This window comes from Varanus komodoensis, unplaced genomic scaffold (genome assembly GCF_004798865.1).
Source record: "Varanus komodoensis strain SLA01 unplaced genomic scaffold, ASM479886v1 scaffold61, whole genome shotgun sequence".
NCBI classification, from domain to species: Eukaryota; Metazoa; Chordata; class Lepidosauria; order Squamata; family Varanidae; genus Varanus; species Varanus komodoensis.
In genome coordinates this window covers 4,039,277-4,059,667 of record NW_025336236.1, presented here as the reverse complement: position 1 = coordinate 4,059,667, position 20,391 = coordinate 4,039,277, and the positions used below count along the sequence as shown (strand labels likewise).

Here is a 20,391-nt window from a genome sequence, read left to right as displayed (position 1 = left end):
ATTGTACTTCTTGAAATTCTTCAGAAAATCATTCATAGTACAGAAGCCACAGATCTACTGAATGCTGTATTGCATTGTGGAGGATTTATTTTATTGCTGCAGAGATCAAACATCTGAGGAGTGGATCTCTGTTTTGAAGCATTTATTGGGCTAGCTGCAGAACACTCTTATTAATGAGCTATTAAATCATCCTGTAGCACTTTCTGAATAGCAGCAGATGTAAAATGCAACTAAATTGCATCAGTTATGGCTGCTGAGAAAAATCTGCACCATGTGGATGGTAAACATACAGTGAAATAATGCAGAATGGAATGAAAAAGACATTAAACATGTTTGTATTTTCCTTATAGACGAAAGGCTATGTTGAAGATTAAGTTGTGTTTACATTAGTTAACATCTGAATGAGTTTCTTCCAGTAGGGTTTTTTTCAGATGCAATCCTGTCGCCCCCACCCTTAATGCATCTTTGTGTCAGTTCTCAGCTTCAGCCTTCTATCCTCCAGACTTTGTTATACCCCCTTTTCCTATTCTGAATATATTTGTGACATCCAGGAAGGCAACTGGTGTACTTTCTGCATTGCCTACCAGGGTGGCAGGATGGGGGTTCCCAAACAACATCAGGTCATAGAATCACATCAGCGTTACAAATACAGAGATCACTGACAGTTATAGCTATGTGTAGTTGGTACTTAGTTAGACTTTTGAATACAGACAGAAAACTGTTCTGAATGTGTATATCTCTGCATGTCTTTGGAATGGTCAGTTTTGTCCAACTAATAACCTGAATAACTACATTAATATAATTGTCATAATAAAATTGTATACCTCATGCCAAACCAGATTTAAATGGGAGCAAGTAAGCCTATGTTTTTGTTGAATTGCTGCCCTAGTTTTACTTGTAAATACGGATGACTAAACATTTGAATACTTTTGATAAAAATGAATTGTGCTTTAAATGTCACTATTTTTTCATTTTTATTACAGCCTTGGGCCCCTAGTGAGTAAAGTGAAAGAATACCAAGTGGAGACAATTGTAGATACTCTGTGTACTAACATGCTTTCTGATAAAGAGCAGCTGCGTGATATTTCAAGCATTGGCCTTAAAACAGTAATTGGAGAACTTCCTCCTGCTTCCAGTGGTAACTTTTATTACGTTTATTCTCTGTGGTTACTAGTTTTTCTGTTTTGGTAATGAACTTCGGTTCAAATAAAGTACTATTTTACTTGGAGATAAAGTGGTTTTGTGGGGTTGGGGATGGCAGTCTGATTATTCAGACTTGTTCAATTGGTTTTAGGGGAGAATGGCAAACTTTACTATCAAGTATGCTTATTCTTTGTTCTAATTTCTAGCTGGGATATTTGAAGAGAAGAAACAAGACAAGTTCAAGAACTAAAGCTGGGGGACATACTAGTCCTTGGTTAAAATTCTCTGTATGGTACTGTGTCGCACAGCATGGCCCAAGATTTATGCCGGAAGTATGTAGGCTGTGCATAGCATTGTAACACTGATCATTTTTCCCAGTAAGCTCTGCCTGCGCTGTGTGGCATAATTGTCCCTTGGTAGGGGTGTGCGCCAACACATAATTGAGTTTAGATTCTGATTGTGACATTTGGAAAACAGTCTGCTTCAACTCTGATATAAATCAATATTTGGAAATCCAAGTCTTCGTGTCTCCCATTGACTGTCATGGGAATTCATCAAACAACTTCCACTTACCCCTGGTAAAGCCATTTGCTATGATTAGAAGCTAGAACTGGTAGTCAGAAAATTATACCCTCTTTTCTTCCCTCCTCTGCTTACCCTGCCTTTTTTATTTTATCAGGAATGGGCAACTTTGGACAATCCAGGTACTAATTTCTAATCCCGACACAGCACTGGGCACTGCGAAAGCATTAGTAGTTTGCTGTTGAAATTTAAAAACGAAAAAAGCCACATTTATTTCAGTTAATTTATTTCATTTTCTACCATCCCATAGCGAAGGCTCTCTGGGCGGTTTAGTTTAAAAGACATACACCCAGAATTTAAGGAACAAATCTATAGTTTTCTGCCAGATTTCAGTAGCAAACTACTGATGCTTACAAGTGTGGTGGTGATGGACGCTACACTAAAAGTTATGGGTGTTACATGTGGCCACAAAGAAGAAAATCAGGTTGTTTACCTGTAACTGTCATTCTTTGAGTGGTCACCTATGCATTCACACAACCTGCTCACCAGACTCACTGGGTGTCAAACTGAAGACAACTAGCTCCCCTCTGTGGGAGAGGGGGGCACAGCAGTTTGTCCAAGGAAGTACAACACTGCTCCCTTGGTCCTGGAACCTATAGGTAGTCTCAGTGGAACTGAGGGAATGAGCAGGAACCCATCCTGTGGATGCAGGGAATAGGAATTGGAGGAGCTCCCACTCAAACTAACACTTATATTAGTTAGTTTAACTCCCTGACAGCAGGCTTAACGCAGGTGGAGAGCCCCATATGTGTGAGTGCTATACTATATCGTATAGGAGTTATGCTGTACCATTTAGCTGTTGCATAAAGGGCCATCTCAGGGTGGAGAAAGTATCATACACGACCCTGTTTTAATATCTAAGTGACAGTACAGAAAAAATAAGGAATTTGACATTTTAAGTTCAAAAAAAATCATAATTCAACATTTTAACCTTTTTATAAAACAGCATTTGGTTGGGAATCTTTATCTTGCTTGTCAAGTAATAAGATAGTATACACCATTGCAAAGTAACAGTGGTTTCTGACCTGTATATTTTGTGTGGCCTGTGATGTAATTTTTCTGACTGAGCATTTTTCTGATACTGGATTAATGTATTTCTATTTATCTGTCCACAATGGCACCAGGCATATATGAGAGTCAGGTTGAGTTAGGAGAACTCCAAGACTTGCAATTTTTTTAAGGCCTTGAAAAATTAGTGGGACTTTAAAAAGAGCCTAACAAAGACTGTTTCTGCAATCTGGGGACAGAATGCAAGCTAGGCAGTGGGATGTGTGAGAGAGAGAGACTGTAAAACCAGCACAGAGTAGAATATTCTGACCTGCAGTACCTCATCGCTTTTCTAATTCATTAGATTTCATGGTTCCTTAAAGAAACCTGAGCTAGGATCAAGAGCTTGGAGAGAGCTTCATCCATAGATTGCTCTATGGATTATAGTGCATGTGTTTGAGCCTTTGCATACTATCAGAGTACATGTTTGGTGTGTGTCAGCAACTTAAAGACTGTCAGTTTGCTATATAATTGATTATGATCTATCATAAAGTAAGCAACCTTTGTTTTGGCATCTGTTCAAGTAATTATCAGTTATGGTTTGTTACAGCTTGGGTGAAATTACATATGAATGCTGATAAATTGTTAAATTTTTGTAATATTTCTAGGTTCTGCATTAGCAGCTAATGTTTGTAAAAAGATCACCGGGCGTCTTACCAGTGCTATTGCCAAGCAAGAGGATGTATCTGTTCAATTAGAGGCATTGGATATTATGGCTGATATGCTGAGCAGGTAAACATGCATACTAAAGGGGCTGGTAGGCAACAGTTTTAAAAACTTTCTGTAAAGTTCAGGGATGCTATTCAAGAAATTTTCATCTGCTTTTCTGAAGAAAGCCTAGAAGCCTGTTTCTGTACAACAGTATAAACTTATTAAAATAACCAAACACAAAAATAACACTTAAAAATGCAGGAAATGCTGTCTAAAATAATGAGCACAGGTCACAACATTTAAAGCAATGCATCAGCAGCTGTTTGTTTAAGCATTGTGCAATCTTTGCAAGCAAACTTTGTAAGTAATGCTTCTGTGCAATACAAATACCCGCATCTTCTTTACTGAAGAGAGTATTAAGATGAATGAGTAAAAAGTTAGTGAAAGGACAACAGAGCTAACATTGGAAGCTGAATTTGTTTATTTATTACTGCCATTTGCATTAATTGTGTGTGTGCGTGAGACAGAGCATTAGTGAGAGAAAACCTTAGGATTTCAGAGAGAAACCCATTACAGAAATGCCTGGACAACATGATCTGTTTTACTTACTGTTTTCTCTAAATTAATTTTTGTCTGTTTTAAGGCAAGGAGGACTACTCGTTAACTTCCATCCCTCTATTCTGACCTGTCTGCTTCCTCAGCTGACTAGTCCAAGACTGGCTGTAAGAAAAAGAACCATCATTGCTCTTGGTCATCTGGTTATGAGCTGTGGCAACATAGTGTTTGTTGACCTCATTGAGCATCTGTTGACAGAGCTTTCTAAAAATGATTCCATGTCAACAACTAGGACCTATATACAGTGTATCGCTGCCATCAGTAGGCAAGCTGGTCATAGAATAGGTAAGTAAATTTAAATGTTGCAAAGTTTTGATATTTTTCATGAAAATACTGAATGCTTCATGTGACTGTTTTCTGTCATCAGGTGAATACCTTGAGAAAATTATCCCTTTGGTAGTAAAATTTTGTAATGTAGATGATGACGAACTTCGAGAATATTGCATTCAAGCATTTGAATCTTTTGTTAGGAGGTAAGTTTATTATAGGTGTGCTTGGTTTTTTTTTCTGGTTAAATTTACAGTGTGGAAATGAATTGAGAGCAAGTTTAGAAAGGACTAAAGCATGAAAGATACAACTTTTCCCATGAAATTGCACAGTGTTTTGAAAGTTTGATATTAAAATTACTTTGTGTGTACTGATAGTCATAATTTTAACAATTATCTTTTGAGTGACCTGCTGGAAAACATCACCTTAGGACAAATAATGCTACTGTATTGAAAGTTTCATCTCTTAAAAGCATTTGTTTAAACAAATGCTTCATGGAGTGCATGCATATAGCAAATCTAGTCCCTATGCCATTACGCAACAAGAACATTTTCCAGATGCAGCATTTACACAGCTTGTGGTGGCTTGTCTGAGAGCAGAAAGCTGTCCTGACAGTCTATGGGTTATAGTAAGTGTGGGGCTCATGTGACTACACAGAAGTGCAGCTGAATGAAAAGCTTCATTACAGAGTGTTGTACTGCTGCTGTTTCCTTTCACTTGATCAATATTCTACAAAGACTATTTCCAAGCAAATGTAGAACCTTTTTCCAAGCAAATGTTTAGCTGATTTGGTGAAAACCAGCCTGCTAAAGAAAGGGTATCCCTGTCAACATGTCTTAAAAGGGCAGTACCATGATGGAAGGGGTTAATGATGTCAGAAGGGGCAAAGTAATTTGAGATCTTGGTGTGGGAAGGCTGAATAAACCACTAACCACTGCTGGTATGTGGCCCCTGGGTACAGACAAGTTTCATTTCTTCTCTAGAAAGGTCTGTGAAGAAGTGAAACCCTGAGAACTGTTTTTGTTTTTCCTGGAAAATAAGCAGTCATTTACTGTGGCATGCACTTATATCAATTATTCCTGCCATCTTATTTGATCCTAAAGAGCTAGACTCTTCCCTAATTAATTCTTAGGGGAAGAAACTCTCCAGGAGCTTGGACCGAAAGAGTTTCTGTATCTCAGTGTATCAGGGATAATACAAGGAGCAGTGATAAATAATGTCATTAAGGAGTATAATTAAGTCAGAACTAAGTGTAAATGGATTTTAACTTTTCCTAGAGTAAATGTGTTGGTTATAACCATGGGCATACCATCAGATTTTACTCCTGTCTGCATAAGGCTTGCTAAAGGGCCTATTTAAATTATCTAATACTGTTTTTATTATTACTTTTCAATAGTTAATTAATGTTGTTTATTATGCAGATGTCCTAAAGAAGTTTATCCTCATGTAACTACCATTATAAACATTTGTCTTAAGTACCTTACTTATGATCCCAATTACAATTATGATGACGAAGATGAAGATGAGAATGCTATGGATGCTGATGGTGGAGATGATGATGATCAAGGTAACTTGGACTTGCTGGGAATTGACTATTTAAACTGCTAAACATAAAACACACACTATCTTATTAGTGTAATATTCTAAATTAACATATTTTCTAAATGACTGGGTTTTGTTAGGAAGAGGTCTTTCTGTCAGCCTTTATGAAAATAATTGGCTTCCTAGCGACAGACTAGGGAGATTGCTAGTTTTCATTTTTAAAAGTACAAAGTAGCAATCATCAGTCGGTGATATAAAATTTGCAGTTAAGTGGTATGAAATGTAGTGGCATTTTCTTGTAAAATATATTCATTTTAATGGTTTTTAGTAGTAATAGTAGTCTTAGAAATCATAGAACAATTCATTTGGAAGGAACCTAGCAAGCCATCAGGTCCAACTGCCTGCTCATTGCAGGGCTCAAGTCTCCCATTCAGATTCCAACCCTAACCCTGACCCTGCTTCCAAGATTAGGTAGGATCGGGTACACAAGCCTATGCTTCCTTTTATCCTGAAGTCTTGCTAGACTGTGTCACTGAACCTATATTTGTTGAATGCATTTGTATTGCTGATTGTCTTGTATGGTTTTGTTACGGTCTATAATCAAATATTAAATATCCAAATAATTAAATACAAGGTATAGCTTACTTGTGATTATATATAACATGGTATCCTTTTATTTTCAAGGGAGTGATGATGAATATAGTGATGATGATGACATGAGCTGGAAGGTTAGACGTGCAGCTGCAAAATGTCTGGATGCTGTGGTCAGTACACGCCATGAAATGCTGCCCGAGTTCTACAAGACAGTGTCGCCTGCTTTAATTGCTAGATTCAAGGAACGAGAGGAGAATGTAAAAGCAGATGTTTTCCATGCATACCTCTCTCTTTTAAAACAAACTCGACCTGTGCAGAGTTGGCTTTGTGATCCTGATGCAATGGAACAAGGAGAGACACCTTTAACAATGCTTCAGAGTCAGGTTGGTGGATAAATCATCAACATTTTGTAGCACAAAAGGTCATATCTGCTTGACTGAATAAGAAATAGGAAAAAATACAGTTGTAAAAGCAGTTCAAGTTGCATTTCAAACATATGCAACCATACTATAAATATCTCCTAGTATGGAACTTGAAGGATTTTCTGGTCCTGATAATCAAGAGCTTTCACTTTCTATAGGCCTAAAATATTTTCTGCAATTTTTCCTTTCAGTTGTTGGACTCTCCCACTGTGCAGAAAGGCTACTTTTGTGCAAATATGGGAACACAGTTTTGGACTAGACAGGCCCTGGTCTGGTTCAGCAAGGCTCTTGTTATGTCTGTGATTATATATACTCAAGGACTATCCATAATTCGTAGTTTGTGTATACAAAATACTAAGTATTAAACTGTGTATCCTGTATATAATAATTACAGGTTCCAAACATTGTTAAAGCCTTGCACAAACTGATGAAGGAAAAAAGTGTGAAGACACGTCAGTGTTGTTTTAACATGCTGACTGAACTGGTCAATGTCTTACCTGGTGCTCTCACACAGCATATTCCTGTACTTGTTCCAGGTATGAAATGGATTTCTTAAACTTGGGTTTACTATTTAAATGTTTGTGATGCTTTAATATTGATTCATAGCATTGCTTTCAAGTATGCTTATGTATTTTGTGTAGATCGTGTATATCATAAGCATTTTGATTCTCAGGCAACACTATGTGTTCTTCATTAGGCTTTTTAGAGCTATACATGTGTATTTGCTAGCTCCCATGGAATGACTGATTTGACCTCTGTACTTTGCAACCATTTACCCATGGGAATACATTCAAAAGGAAGAAATGCTATGAATTTACTTCCCTCATTGGTATGATGCAGCTAGGAGAGCTCTCCTGATTTCTGCATTTATGGTTTTACAAAGAATCTTTATAGAGTTAATTCATACAGCATCATGGCTTTAAAATGTATGAGAGATGTAAATAATGAACATTATAACTGGGATCAGGGAAGGTGTAATGCAAGTAAATTTGTTTACAGCAAGACAACAGACCTCTATTGTTTTTGAGGTGAAACACAGCATTTGTTGGATATTGAAGCTTTGAACATTTTTTAGAATTGATTTACAAAAAGAGGGACAGGGTAAATTGAAGTCGGAAAAGGAGAAACATGGAAGGAAAGGAGTGACACAAGAAATTATGAGTGAAATAAGATCCATAAATGGAAAGGAATGGGTAGAAAGAGGTATAGGGAAGACAGGTTTGTGCTTATAAGGTTGCCATTTCTTTATTCTCTGAGAATCTGCCCTGCACTGAACTCAAGTAGCAAATTCTGGTTCTACTCCCCAAAAACTCCAATGGTGTACATCAGAACAATATAATACTGAATGGCAGGAATTCAAATGTGGATATAACAGCTCTTCCAACCTCATTCCTTTATAAAAAAACTTCTCTCTCACAGCATCAAGTTACTAAATCAGTGGTCGTTGCTAAGCTACTGTAGTAAGATTTGATTGTTTGGAGTGTAAAAGAACAGTAAAGGAAATTTTTGACTTTCAGGGTTTGCTGGCCGTGCTGCAATTGAGTTAACATCAAAGTTAAGGTCAAAACTGTTGGTGGTGCTTATATAAAAGGCTTTGGCTGATAGGATAAATTTTGTGTAATTGAACTTAAAGGTAGACTAGTAGAAGCTTAGAATAAATAGCTCCTAATAAGAAACATCCATTTGTTCAAAGCATCACATCTCTTTACCACTCTAGTGTAACTTCAGAAATTCATTGGTTTGTGCTTAATTTAAGTTAAAAGATGGGAATCATAAAACTGAATTGACTTTGCATTCTTTTACAGGCATAATTTTTTCACTGAATGACAAATCAAGTTCTTCTAATCTGAAGATAGATGCTCTGTCGTGTTTGTATGTGATACTCTGTAATCACACTCCGCAGGTTTTCCATCCTCATGTTCAAGCATTGGTGCCTCCTGTTGTAGCATGTGTTGGAGACCCATTTTATAAAATAACATCGGAAGCACTTTTGGTTACCCAGCAACTTGTAAAAGTTATTCGTCCTCTGGATCAACCTTCTTCTTTTGATGCCACTCCTTATATCAAAGATTTGTTTACTTGTACAATCAAGAGACTGAAAGCTGCTGACATTGATCAAGAAGTAAAAGAAAGGGCAATCTCCTGTATGGGCCAAATCATTTGCAGTCTTGGTGACAATCTTGGCTCTGATCTACCTAGTACACTTCAAATCTTTCTAGAGAGACTGAAAAATGAAATCACTCGGCTAACTACCGTAAAAGCTTTGACTCTGATAGCTGGCTCCCCTCTGAAGATAGATCTAAGGCCAGTTCTAGGAGAAGGTGTTCCTATTCTTGCTTCTTTTCTCAGAAAGAATCAGCGAGCATTAAAACTTGGAACACTTTCTGCTCTAGATATCTTAATCAAAAACTACAGTGACAGCTTGACAGCTGCTATGATTGATGCTGTCCTGGATGAACTTCCACCTCTTATCAGTGAGAGTGATATGCATGTGTCACAAATGGCCATCAGCTTTCTGACCACACTAGCCAAAGTTTATCCTTCATCTCTCTCAAAAATCAGTGGCTCCATACTGAATGAACTTATTGGGTTGGTGAGGTCACCACTTTTGCAGGGTGGAGCACTTAGTGCCATGCTAGAATTTTTTCAAGCTCTGGTTGTGACTGGAACAAGTAACTTAGGATATATGGACTTACTGCGCATGTTAACAGGCCCAGTGTACTCTCAGAGCACTGCACTTACTCACAAGCAGTCTTACTATTCCATTGCCAAATGTGTAGCTGCCCTTACACGGGCATGCCCAAAAGAGGGACCAGCAGTAGTAGGTCAGTTTATTCAAGATGTCAAGAATTCAAGGTCCACAGATTCTATTCGTCTCTTAGCTTTGCTTTCTCTTGGGGAAGTTGGACATCACATTGACTTAAGTGGACAAATAGAACTAAAATCTGTAATTTTAGAGGCATTCTCCTCTCCTAGCGAAGAAGTGAAATCTGCAGCTTCCTATGCACTTGGCAGTATCAGTGTCGGCAATCTTCCTGAATATCTCCCATTTGTCTTACAAGAAATAACTAGTCAACCTAAAAGGCAATATCTTCTGCTCCATTCCTTGAAGGAGATAATAAGCTCTGCATCAGTGCATGGTCTCAAACCATATGTGGAGAGCATCTGGTCTTTGCTACTGAAACACTGTGAGTGTGCAGAAGAAGGTACCAGGAATGTTGTTGCTGAATGCTTGGGGAAGCTTACTTTAATTGACCCTGAGACTTTACTGCCACGCCTTAAAGGATATTTGGCATCAGGTTTGTAAACATTCATATTTTCATGTATTGTTTTTAAGATACTGAAACTCAGTACTTCCACAAGGATCCTATTCAAGTTGAATAGGTACAGGTGAAGTAAATGGATTGTGGATGTCAGTTTAAGTGAAAAAGAGGAGGAGGAAGTCCTCCAACTTTGTTCATTTTAAGTAGATACACTTGTATTAGGAAAAATTGCTAAACACATCATAAACCTTTACTAAAGAGTTTTACATATGTAGATTTGGTTTGTGTAAGTACCATATAAGTTGACTATACTTCTGCTTGAATTTCACAAACCCAGTATGTGTTTAGAAGAAAATAGAATTGTTTCCTGCTTTAAAAAGTAGGCATTTTAAACACTGTCTGAATATAGTTTTTTGACACAGTACAAAGTATATTCCACGAAATATTTATTTATTTATTTATTTATTTATTTATTTATTTATTTATTAAAACATTTCTGTGCCACCCCTTGCCGAAGCCTCAGGGCGGCTCACAACATACAATAAAATGCACAATAAATTAAAACAATAACAATTAATATATATATATATTAGAATAAAATAAGCCGCCCTGGCCAAATAAAATTTCCATGGTATTAACATTTAAAATACTGCTTAAATAAAAAGGTCTTCGCCTGGCACTGAAAAGCAAATAACGACGGCGCCAGGCGGACCTCTCTGGGGAGCACGTTCCATAACTTGGATCTGTCTAATACTACTCACCTACTACAGTTACTGCTGTCTTGTATAGAAACATATAGACATGATTTACAGTAACCTATTAGTGCTACAGCAATACATCCCCTTGGTGTTGTGTCTTGTCTTCACAGCCAGATGCTTTTCCCCACATTATAATGTACAACCATAATTAAATCCCTGTCACAGTAATTTTTTAGAAATTAAATTCATGTAAAAATAATTACTGAGGTGAAGAATTGTTGCTAATTAAAAGTGGAAGGCTACATTTCATTGTTTTGCCAGCAACCTGTAAAGACAAATTTGGGTTAATCTGCTGATAGGGCAAAATCATTATTTGGCACCATCAGCATAGGTGACCATCATGTTGCTGCCTGGCAAACCCATCTGTCTTGATGGAAACAAGAACACTGATGTTTGATTTGTTTAATTTTAACCATGCTCTTACTCCATATTACTCAGGGCATTGTATATTATCATTCTCATGTAAGTGAGGTCAAGAAATAGTGTTTGATCAAATGGGAATTTAAACTCTGGCCTCTCCAGTCTGGCATTCTTTTTCCCTGTGCCACAAGAGTTGGCAAGTATGATATAAGTATATCATTGTGTAACTGTGAAGAGCCGAAATTGTTTCAGGGAGCAGATTGGCACTCCAGATGCTGATGGACTGCAATTTCTATCTCTCCTGCCCGGCTTAGCCAATCATGAGGTGTGATTGAAGCAACAGTCCAACAACTGGAAGGTTGCACATGCCCATCCCCAAGTATTTATACTTCACCTTTAAACAATTTCCACAGGCAGCTTATTTGAAATTAAAGTTACAATGGAACAAATTAGAAAAACATATATCAACATCACAATTTTAAGAAGCAGCATAAAAGGAATCAGAAGAAATAAAAACAAAAATTGAGATACATAAAGTGTGGGGAAAAAAAAGGTACAGGCACACGTGGAAACTGTTTTAAACTGTTACATGGCATGAGGGTCAGCTAGTCAAAGAAAACGATGCTGTTTGAGAGCCTAAACATCTTGCTTCTACTATAATGTGGAAGGAAGATTCTCCAGGAAGAAAATATTGATGAGAAAATATAAATGCTTTAAAAAGTGTGATCATTACTAGTAATGAAATATTTGTAGTCTTAGTCCCTTGAAATGCAAGGCGATCAAACCAGTCAGTCCTAGAGAAGATCAACCCTGACTGCTCTTTAGAAGGCCAGATACTGAAGATGAAACTCAAATACTTTGACCACCTAATGAGGACTCCCTGGAGAAGAGCCTGATGCTGGGAACAATAGATGGCAAAAGAAGAAGGGGACAGCAGAGGATGAGGTGGCTAGATGGGGTCACTGGGGCAGTCGGCGTGAACTTAAGTGGACTCCAGGGGATGGTGGAGGACAGGAAGGCCTGGAGGAATGTTGTCCATTGGGTCATGATAGGTCGGACACGACTTTGCAACTAACAACAACATTTCACTATGGAGAAAATTCAAAAATATTTTTCAGTTAATTTTGTTGATTTGTTGTTTATTAGGATCATCATACGCTCGAAGTTCAGTGGTCACTGCTGTGAAATTCACCATCTCTGATCATCCACAGCCCATAGACCCATTATTAAAGAACTGTATAGGTGAGTTAAATTGTAACCATTTCATGCAGTGGATTTTTATTATACTAGCTTTTTTACTGCTGGTTTACAAAAATATTTCAATATTTTTTTAGTCACTAGTAATCAGACTTGTAAGTTTCAGTTGTATATAGGTCTGGTGATGGGGTGTGGATTAAATTTCCGGGCAATCAAGGTGACTGAAATTTTCCTAATGTTGCTTTTAAGAAATATTATGCAGCTGAGTATTCTTAAGTATTCAGGGATGCTTCTTTCTGAAGCATGCTGCTATTTATCTCCTTTCCAAGCTGCCCTTTTCTAAATTCCTCAAAGCATTATACAAGATTGGTATCATAACACATGTTCAGCTTGAAAAATACTGTACAAAAATGTATGGTATAAGTTACAAAGAGCCCCTTAAGTAAAGCAAATATACACTGATATAGTACAGGGGTACCAAAAGTGTGGTTGTTGGTCCCCAGCCCCTCAATATATACTGAAAAGGAAAAAAGGAGCAGGAATGAGCTCTATAGCTCCTGTCATAAAATAATAATTCCTAGAATGTCCTAGGAAGCAGGACTCACATGTTCCTGTCTGCTTCCAAGATGTTCAGGTAATGAGAACAGGAATCTAGAGCCCTCTATAGGTATCTGCCAGAGTGTCACCTGGAAGACAGTCTGAAAAAGTACTTGCTGTCTCCTGTTGCTGCTATCAGGAAGCATAACAAAGTGCTGGTTTGGATAGGAAAAGTAAGACAGACCTGATTTGGATGATCACCATGGCTTAAGCAAAGTCATGGTATGTGCTGGATGTCGTACCTAATTATCTGCTTGCAAACTTGGAAATTATGGGTTGTTTCAAGGGAAAACAGCCCTCAAATAACCCATAGTCTGCTGTTGGATAGTTTTCCTTCAAATAAACCATATTTTCTAAGTTTGGATGATATAACAAGCCATGCCTGGGTTGGGTAATCAGGAAAATTGTGTCCAGTCAGATAGAAGCCTCTGAATTGTCAGTGTAAGTTTATTGTCAGAAGGGCAAATCTTTATTAAAATGCTAATTTCTACCTTTCACAAAAATTTAGGCTATCTGGAAAAGCAGTTGAAAGGAGAAATGAGTTTATTTTTGTCCTTCTCCTGTTGTAGCACATGTATGCAATGTTTCTTACCTTGATTTATAAGGTGGCACACTAAGTTACCATCGCCCAATTTATAGGCTTGTAATTTACAAAGAATTCATGCTCAACTATGATTTAGGAAGGGGTAAATCACAACATCTCATCTTATCAAGAGGACTAATTAAAATTCAGTGAAAGTAAGGACTGCCAAAGTTGTCCTTCCAGCCATGCTCAGCTTTGTATACTGAATGGAATATACTGTTTACATGTGTTGTTTTTTTAATGATTACAGGTGACTTTCTCAAAACATTGGAAGATCCAGATCTTAATGTGAGACGGGTAGCTCTGGTAACATTTAACTCAGCAGCACACAATAAACCATCACTAATAAGGGATCTTTTAGATACTGTGCTTCCACATCTTTATAATGAAACAAAAGTCAGAAAAGAACTAATAAGAGAGGTATGTGAACCACTCAGGTTACAGGGTGAACAAGCAGTGGTGTCCAGAGGATTAACAACCTTTTAAAAAAGTATTTTTATGTTCAGATTCTCATAATTGAATCCTTGCACTGAAGGCAGCTGCTTTGTATACTGATTACACAATTAACTGAAGTTCTTGTAGAAATCTTGACTATAAAGTGCCCATGTCATTTTTATCTGAAATGTCTCTAAAATGGTTGAAAAGTTACCATAATACTACCGAGTTTGTTCTGTGTTGGGGACACATAAAATATATTCCATATTGATATGAATAAGTGAGTAAACTTCAGTAAATGCACTCCCTAGAGAGGTTCTTTACTCCCACCGAGTTTATATTCTTTTCGGTGCCAGGTTGAAATCTTTTTATTTAAACAGTATTTAAACTAATTTTTAAAATTAGTATTTTTTATGGTTTGTAACAGTCACTTTTGATTGATTTGATTTATTTTATTGGTTATTTATTGTATTGTTTATTGATTGTTTTTATTGAGATTTGTATTATTGTCTTGTTATTTACTGTATATTGATATCTTTTGTAAGCCGTCCTGAAGCTGTTGCAAAGGACAGCATGTAAATGTTTAAAAAACAAAACAAATTTCACAATGCAGCAAGTGAATATGTAAGGTAAACACTGAAATGCTGTTAGCTACCAGGATGCAGCAATGCATATTTGTTTTCACTGATAGATTCTTAGAAAGCAGTGCAAGCCAAAAAATGCTTATGTCTCACAATTACTTCAGAAATAATTTAGACTTCACATAAAATCAGTTTCATTGTAATGCAATACATTTTCTTGCAGAATTGTGAGCATTTAGAGTCTTACAAATACAAAACCTTTGTAGAATTAACGAAGGAAAAATCAGTACAGGAGTCATAGAGTTGCACTATGAATATAAAATTATACTGATACTTCTGGTAATGCAGCTGGTACATCAGCTCAGGTTTGGCAAATGCCTGAGAATTGCACCCTTAGGATTGCAGCCTTAAATATTAAAGCTGTAACATATATTTTTATGATTTGTAGTTAAACATATCTTTAAAAATGGAATAATTTGGTAGGTTTGACTTGCTACTTCAAGATTGCTATATTGTGAAAATGCTTTCAAATTGCACCAGTTTGACAAAGTGTATACAATGGCTATAGTCATGGAATTAAAACAGAAACACCATACTTTTTTGTGATGCTTCCTAATGACTTTTCCTTGGGGCCATACAGTTTTTCAGCAAATGTAGTAAAAGGACAACTGTCAACTAAAAGTGTTTTGAATCCACTTATTTTTTTATTTGATTTGCAGGTGGAAATGGGGCCATTTAAGCATACAGTTGATGATGGTCTTGATATTAGAAAGGCAGCTTTTGAGTGTATGTACACTCTTCTAGATAGCTGTCTAGATAGACTAGACATCTTTGAATTCCTAAACCATGTTGAAGATGGTTTGAAGGATCACTATGATATCAAGGTAAGCATCTTAATATGGTGCATATGTAAATGCATATTATTGTCTATATGTTCATATGAGTGTGTGTCTTTGAAAAGTGCTAATGCAGTATTTTTAGAACAGTAACTAAACAATTCTTATTAAATACAGAAGTGCTTCAACTTTTCTTCCTGAGAAAACTCTTCACTAAACTTTATTAGAAGACTTTTAACTAGAATAGATAAGTTTCCATTGACATACTACCCCCTTTCCCCCAAAAAATGGATGAAAGCTTTCCTCAGATTTTACCCAATAAACAATTAACAGTACCTGTGTCTTCTGGTAGTCTGTAAGGGCTCATAGTGCGATTAATTTGACTAATAATAGTAACATTCGAATGATGCATTCTCATAATAAGTGGTTTGATGGTAGAAAGACATCAAAGTTCAATCGAGAGGGACTTTCATGGAATTTGCATGTTTCCCTAAAATGTCTTCATTATACAGGCAAAATTTACTGCTTAAAATTTGAACTGTTGCTTAGATAAATAGTTTTAACTTACTTATAATTCTTTCCAATCACAATTCAAGTCTACTCACACCTGTGTTGCAGTACCATATCACCAACAAATAATAAATTAAACAGATTCAGTAACCCTGAGGTTTGCAGGTGCTCAAAAAATCTTTAGTGAAAAGACATTAAGGTGGAGCCCACTTCAAAAAGAACCTCAAAAGGAGTCAATGGTATGGAATGTTGACTGACTCAGAGGAAATACACAACTAGGTAGGAGAGGGAAGAGATGGCACATATTTTCAGCAAGATGAAATAAGCTTCTCATTGTCTAGAGAGGTTACTTTCTGAGTAACTCTGCAAAACTGTCTTAGAATGTTGGCAGTGATGGAAGTGAGAGTAGCCCATAGACATCAATGGAAAAATTAGTTCAGTTGGAATTGGATACAAGTGTGTCCACCCTAAAATGGAGGTTGAAAGCCCCCAAATAATCCAGTTAGAATTAAGCATGATAATGGACATGGAATGCCGAATGACAGGGGGTAAGAAAAACTGAGTGGAGGAGAGAATGAAACTGACTTGAGAGAAAATGGAATGTAGAATGCCATGAACAGATGCACTCTGCATTGCAAAATTAAGGTGCCGTGCCTCACTTGTTTGTTCAAATTTTCTTCCTAATCAGATGCTAACATTTTTAATGTTAGTGAGACTGTCTACCTTATGTCCAAGTGCAGTATTGCAGAGGCTTGATAGGCTGGTGGAGCCATTACGTGCTACATGTACAACAAAGGTACTGTGTACATTTATTTAAATCAGTATAAATGCAATTTTTATAATACATTTACAAAGGCAGGGTTGCCTGCTTCTTAAAGTTTGTGACACTGATATGTATGGCTGTGGTCACAGATTTTGTCTTGGAATGATAAATTTTTGAAGGCATTTCTCTTTTTTCCTAAGCCCTTTCTACATTTTCTGTGGTATTCTTTGATCATATGTTGGAGAAAGCCTTGAATATAAAAAAGGGAAGCAGAAATAAAGGTGTCTGAAATCTTTCTATGGAAATAAAAGAAGGCTCACTCTTGGTGGTATGATCTGACTCTGAGAAGGCACTTTGCCTGGAGGAGCCTTAGTAATGGAAAAAGATTAGCAGAGGAAAACTTCTTCAGTAGCATGTGATTTTCCTTGAATTGTCGAAGCTGTTAGTTAGTTAGTTTGTTAGTTCATTAGTTCGTTCGTTCGCCAACTTATATGCCACCCCATTCGCCTAAGCCTCGGGTTATGTAAAGCTGTGACATATTTGATGAATATTTAGTCACTATTCTGACAGCTAGCATTGTGCTGCAACTTATAAAATACTATCAGATGCATATCTATCAGTTTGAATAGCTTTCTGATTGGATTTTATTCTTGCATTTGTATCTTAAACTTACTGAACATCACTTTTTTTTAAAATAAAACAGGTAAAAGCAAACTCTGTGAAGCAGGAATTTGAAAAGCAAGATGAACTGAAGCGATCTGCCATGAGGGCAGTAGCAGCATTGTTAACCATTCCAGAAGCAGAAAAGAGTCCACTGATGAGTGAATTTCAGTCACAAATAAGCTCTAATCCTGAGCTTGCAGCCATCTTTGAAAGTATCCAGAAAGATTCGTCATCCACTAATTTGGAATCAATGGACACTAGTTAGATATTAGTTCAAAACAGGGACCATTAATTTGAACCATATGATGCACTGAATTGACATGTTAAAAACAACAAACAGAAAAGTATCTAATCTTCACAATGTTCCACTTTACCTTTATGGAGACAGTTTGGCTTTTCCCCATTGTTGCTTTTTTTAGCATTTATTCCAGAATATGTATTTCCATAACTCAAAAGTTGTAAGCCACTCATGTTTTAGTGGATTTGGACACATTAAATAGAGAGAAAAGTTTAAAACACATGGTGTATGGAAATAGTTTCCAACATCTGTTTGCCCTGTAATGTTTAGGATTAAAAGTTGAAAAATTTGTGACCATGATTTTTCTTTCATTTTTTCTTGATAAAAAAGAAAACACCATTTTGTATAACTTCTGTCTTTTTGTTTCAGTTGCATAAATTGATTTGCCTCACAGGCAAAAATATCTGTGTAAGACATATTATTGTGCAGAGGACTTGGGTACGGTTTAAACACAGACACAAGTACATGTCCTTTTTAAAGGTGTGGGGGTAATCAGTTTCCTGTTCACACTGATTTTGCATGAACAAGTTTACAAATATATATTGTGTGTAAACTAGTGTGTGCCATTTATTCGTAATTAAATTCAAGTAAGTATCATTGCATCAAGGATATCATCCCCTTTCATGGTGAACTCAGCTGGCTGAATATCTGTCAGTTTGGAAGTAAAACAGGGCTTTCCTACCATGCAGAAATATATAAACTTGAAAATTATTTTAAAGCCCAACCCATATAGTATGAAAAGAACTAGTGACTTTCTGGTAGAACTAAAATGCTGATGAGTATATGTGTGGATGGCAGAGGAAAGGATTTAAAGAGACAAAAAGTAAGGTAGACTTAATGTTATTTAAGTCTGTGGCTGAAAGCAGTTGAAAGGATGTCAGTAGGAGGTGAGGAAAGGAAAGAGCTGATATCTTTAGTTCCCCAAGAGGGAATTAATTACTCTATACATGCACACATACATGTGTGGTCTTTTAAGAAGTAGTAGAAGGGAAAAGAAACATCTTCTAATTTTTCTTGCTTTCCAGAACTGCTCCCTTCTCCTGTATTCCTCTCCCATTCTTTAACTCTACATTTTTTCCAGTGCTATATAGCATTTCAGGGGAAGACTTGCGGTGGGGGGGGGGGTCCCCTTTATCTCTTCTCCACTAGTAAAACTCAGTCTTTCTCTTCCCTTCCACCAGAGGTCACAACAACACTCCAAGGCATTTACTCCCACCCAGTTGGAGCTATGAATATTAGCATTCTTAGGGAATGAGGGGACACTGCAACATTACTGATTGCATTTGTTTTATTTTAAATTATAATACAGAAAAAATGCATTTCTGCTAGCATTGATTTTACTCTTCAACTCAGTGTTTACTATGGTCTGCCTTGAATAAAAAATAAGACACTAGACTAGCAGGCTACCTATACCTAAATATGATAGAATCTTCAGAAGATCCTTGCATATTCTATATGTGAACTGCCACTCTTAAAGCTATTTAATTTATATGTTGATACACTTACAGCCTTCCTCCTAGTGACTATAAATGAAATAAGAATTCTGATGCTCATGTGGATCTTCCTTGTGCATGGCCAGGCTATTAAAGGTAGATGTGACTGTTAGCCTCCTGTCCTGGTGGAATGCCGGGAAAGTACTAAGAATCTTTAGGAATATCTATGCACTTCAAACACATATGCAAACATCAAAGACTGTTAAATGATGGGTTAGAAGAATAGGTCTGTACAAAAGTGAATACATTTTAAATTCATGTTGTACAAATTTTGTAAGTGCTATGTTGGTATCTTCATATTTTTTATTCATATATGATGGAAAGTTGGCTTCTGGAAATACTGCTTCCCAATGTAGTGGAAAATAACACAGTAAATGGTCTGTGGTTTGATTAATTTTAATTAGAAGCTTCGTATGAAGAATGTTCATTTTCATAATTGGCACAAGATCAACAGTATATTTCATGGTATTTGGTTTATGTGATTTAAATGTTCATATAGTACAACTAGAGAAAAGTGTTATGATTGTCAACTTTATGCTAGAATCTTGTGCTTCCTGTCACAATTAATCTAGACAGAACTCATACTCCTATCCTGTGCATGCTGGGCTAAGTTCTTTTGAACCCAGTAGGACTTAATTCAGAGTAAACATGCATAGCATCGTGCTGTTTTTCTTTTTTTCAGTCAGCATACTATGTGCATGGCTTCACTGTAGTTGTAAGGATAAATTTGTGTGTTAACTGCAAACCTGTGTGCCCTGATGAGAAACAATTTACTTCAGCAAATCAAAACTTTGGGAGCTGAAATTCCATGGGTAATTTGCATTATGTTCAACTGTAAAAGCAGCAGAAACTCTTTTTGTAAATTGCAGGCACCAGATTATAACTAGATACATTGACATTTGTCAACAATATTCATGTTCCTGTATTGTCCTCAAATGTGAAACATCTGGGTCAGCCCTTAGAGGCCCAGGCAGTCTTAGTGTTTAGAAAAAATCCTAAGAGAAGGATGTTCATGGAGGGAAAGTTTTCTTCCTCCTACCCCTTTGGCCTCTTGTGTCATCCACAATTCTTTGTGGGATGACTCCTGAATAAAAATGTAGAATGCAGGCCTGATGAAGGTGGGTAGATTTTAGGTGATTCTCATCTTCCTCAGACGCTCCCCAAAGCACCATCCCACATTATTGTGGTGGA

At 36.8% G+C, this 20,391-nt stretch overlaps 1 protein-coding gene across 3 annotated transcripts in view; it reads left to right on the top strand.

Moving 5' to 3' along the window:
* CAND1 (cullin associated and neddylation dissociated 1) overlaps positions 1-18,007 on the top strand; it is a 29,935-nt gene extending 11,928 nt beyond the window's left edge. Inside the window, exons 1-14 of one of the 3 annotated variants that reach the window (XM_044449852.1) lie at positions 1,003-1,138; positions 1,350-1,475; positions 3,381-3,504; positions 4,067-4,323; positions 4,406-4,511; positions 5,727-5,872; positions 6,532-6,824; positions 7,258-7,399; positions 8,669-10,162; positions 12,391-12,486; positions 13,872-14,041; positions 15,357-15,521; positions 16,672-16,779; positions 17,450-18,007. In XM_044449852.1, coding sequence (XP_044305787.1) covers positions 1,433-1,475; positions 3,381-3,504; positions 4,067-4,323; positions 4,406-4,511; positions 5,727-5,872; positions 6,532-6,824; positions 7,258-7,399; positions 8,669-10,162; positions 12,391-12,486; positions 13,872-14,041; positions 15,357-15,521; positions 16,672-16,779; positions 17,450-17,674 — 3,369 coding nt within the window. In that variant the 5' untranslated portion in view covers positions 1,003-1,138; positions 1,350-1,432 and the 3' untranslated portion in view covers positions 17,675-18,007. The other 2 variants (XM_044449851.1, XM_044449853.1) reach the window with 2 other exon arrangements.
* The last annotated feature ends 2,384 nt before the right edge of the window (positions 18,008-20,391 follow it).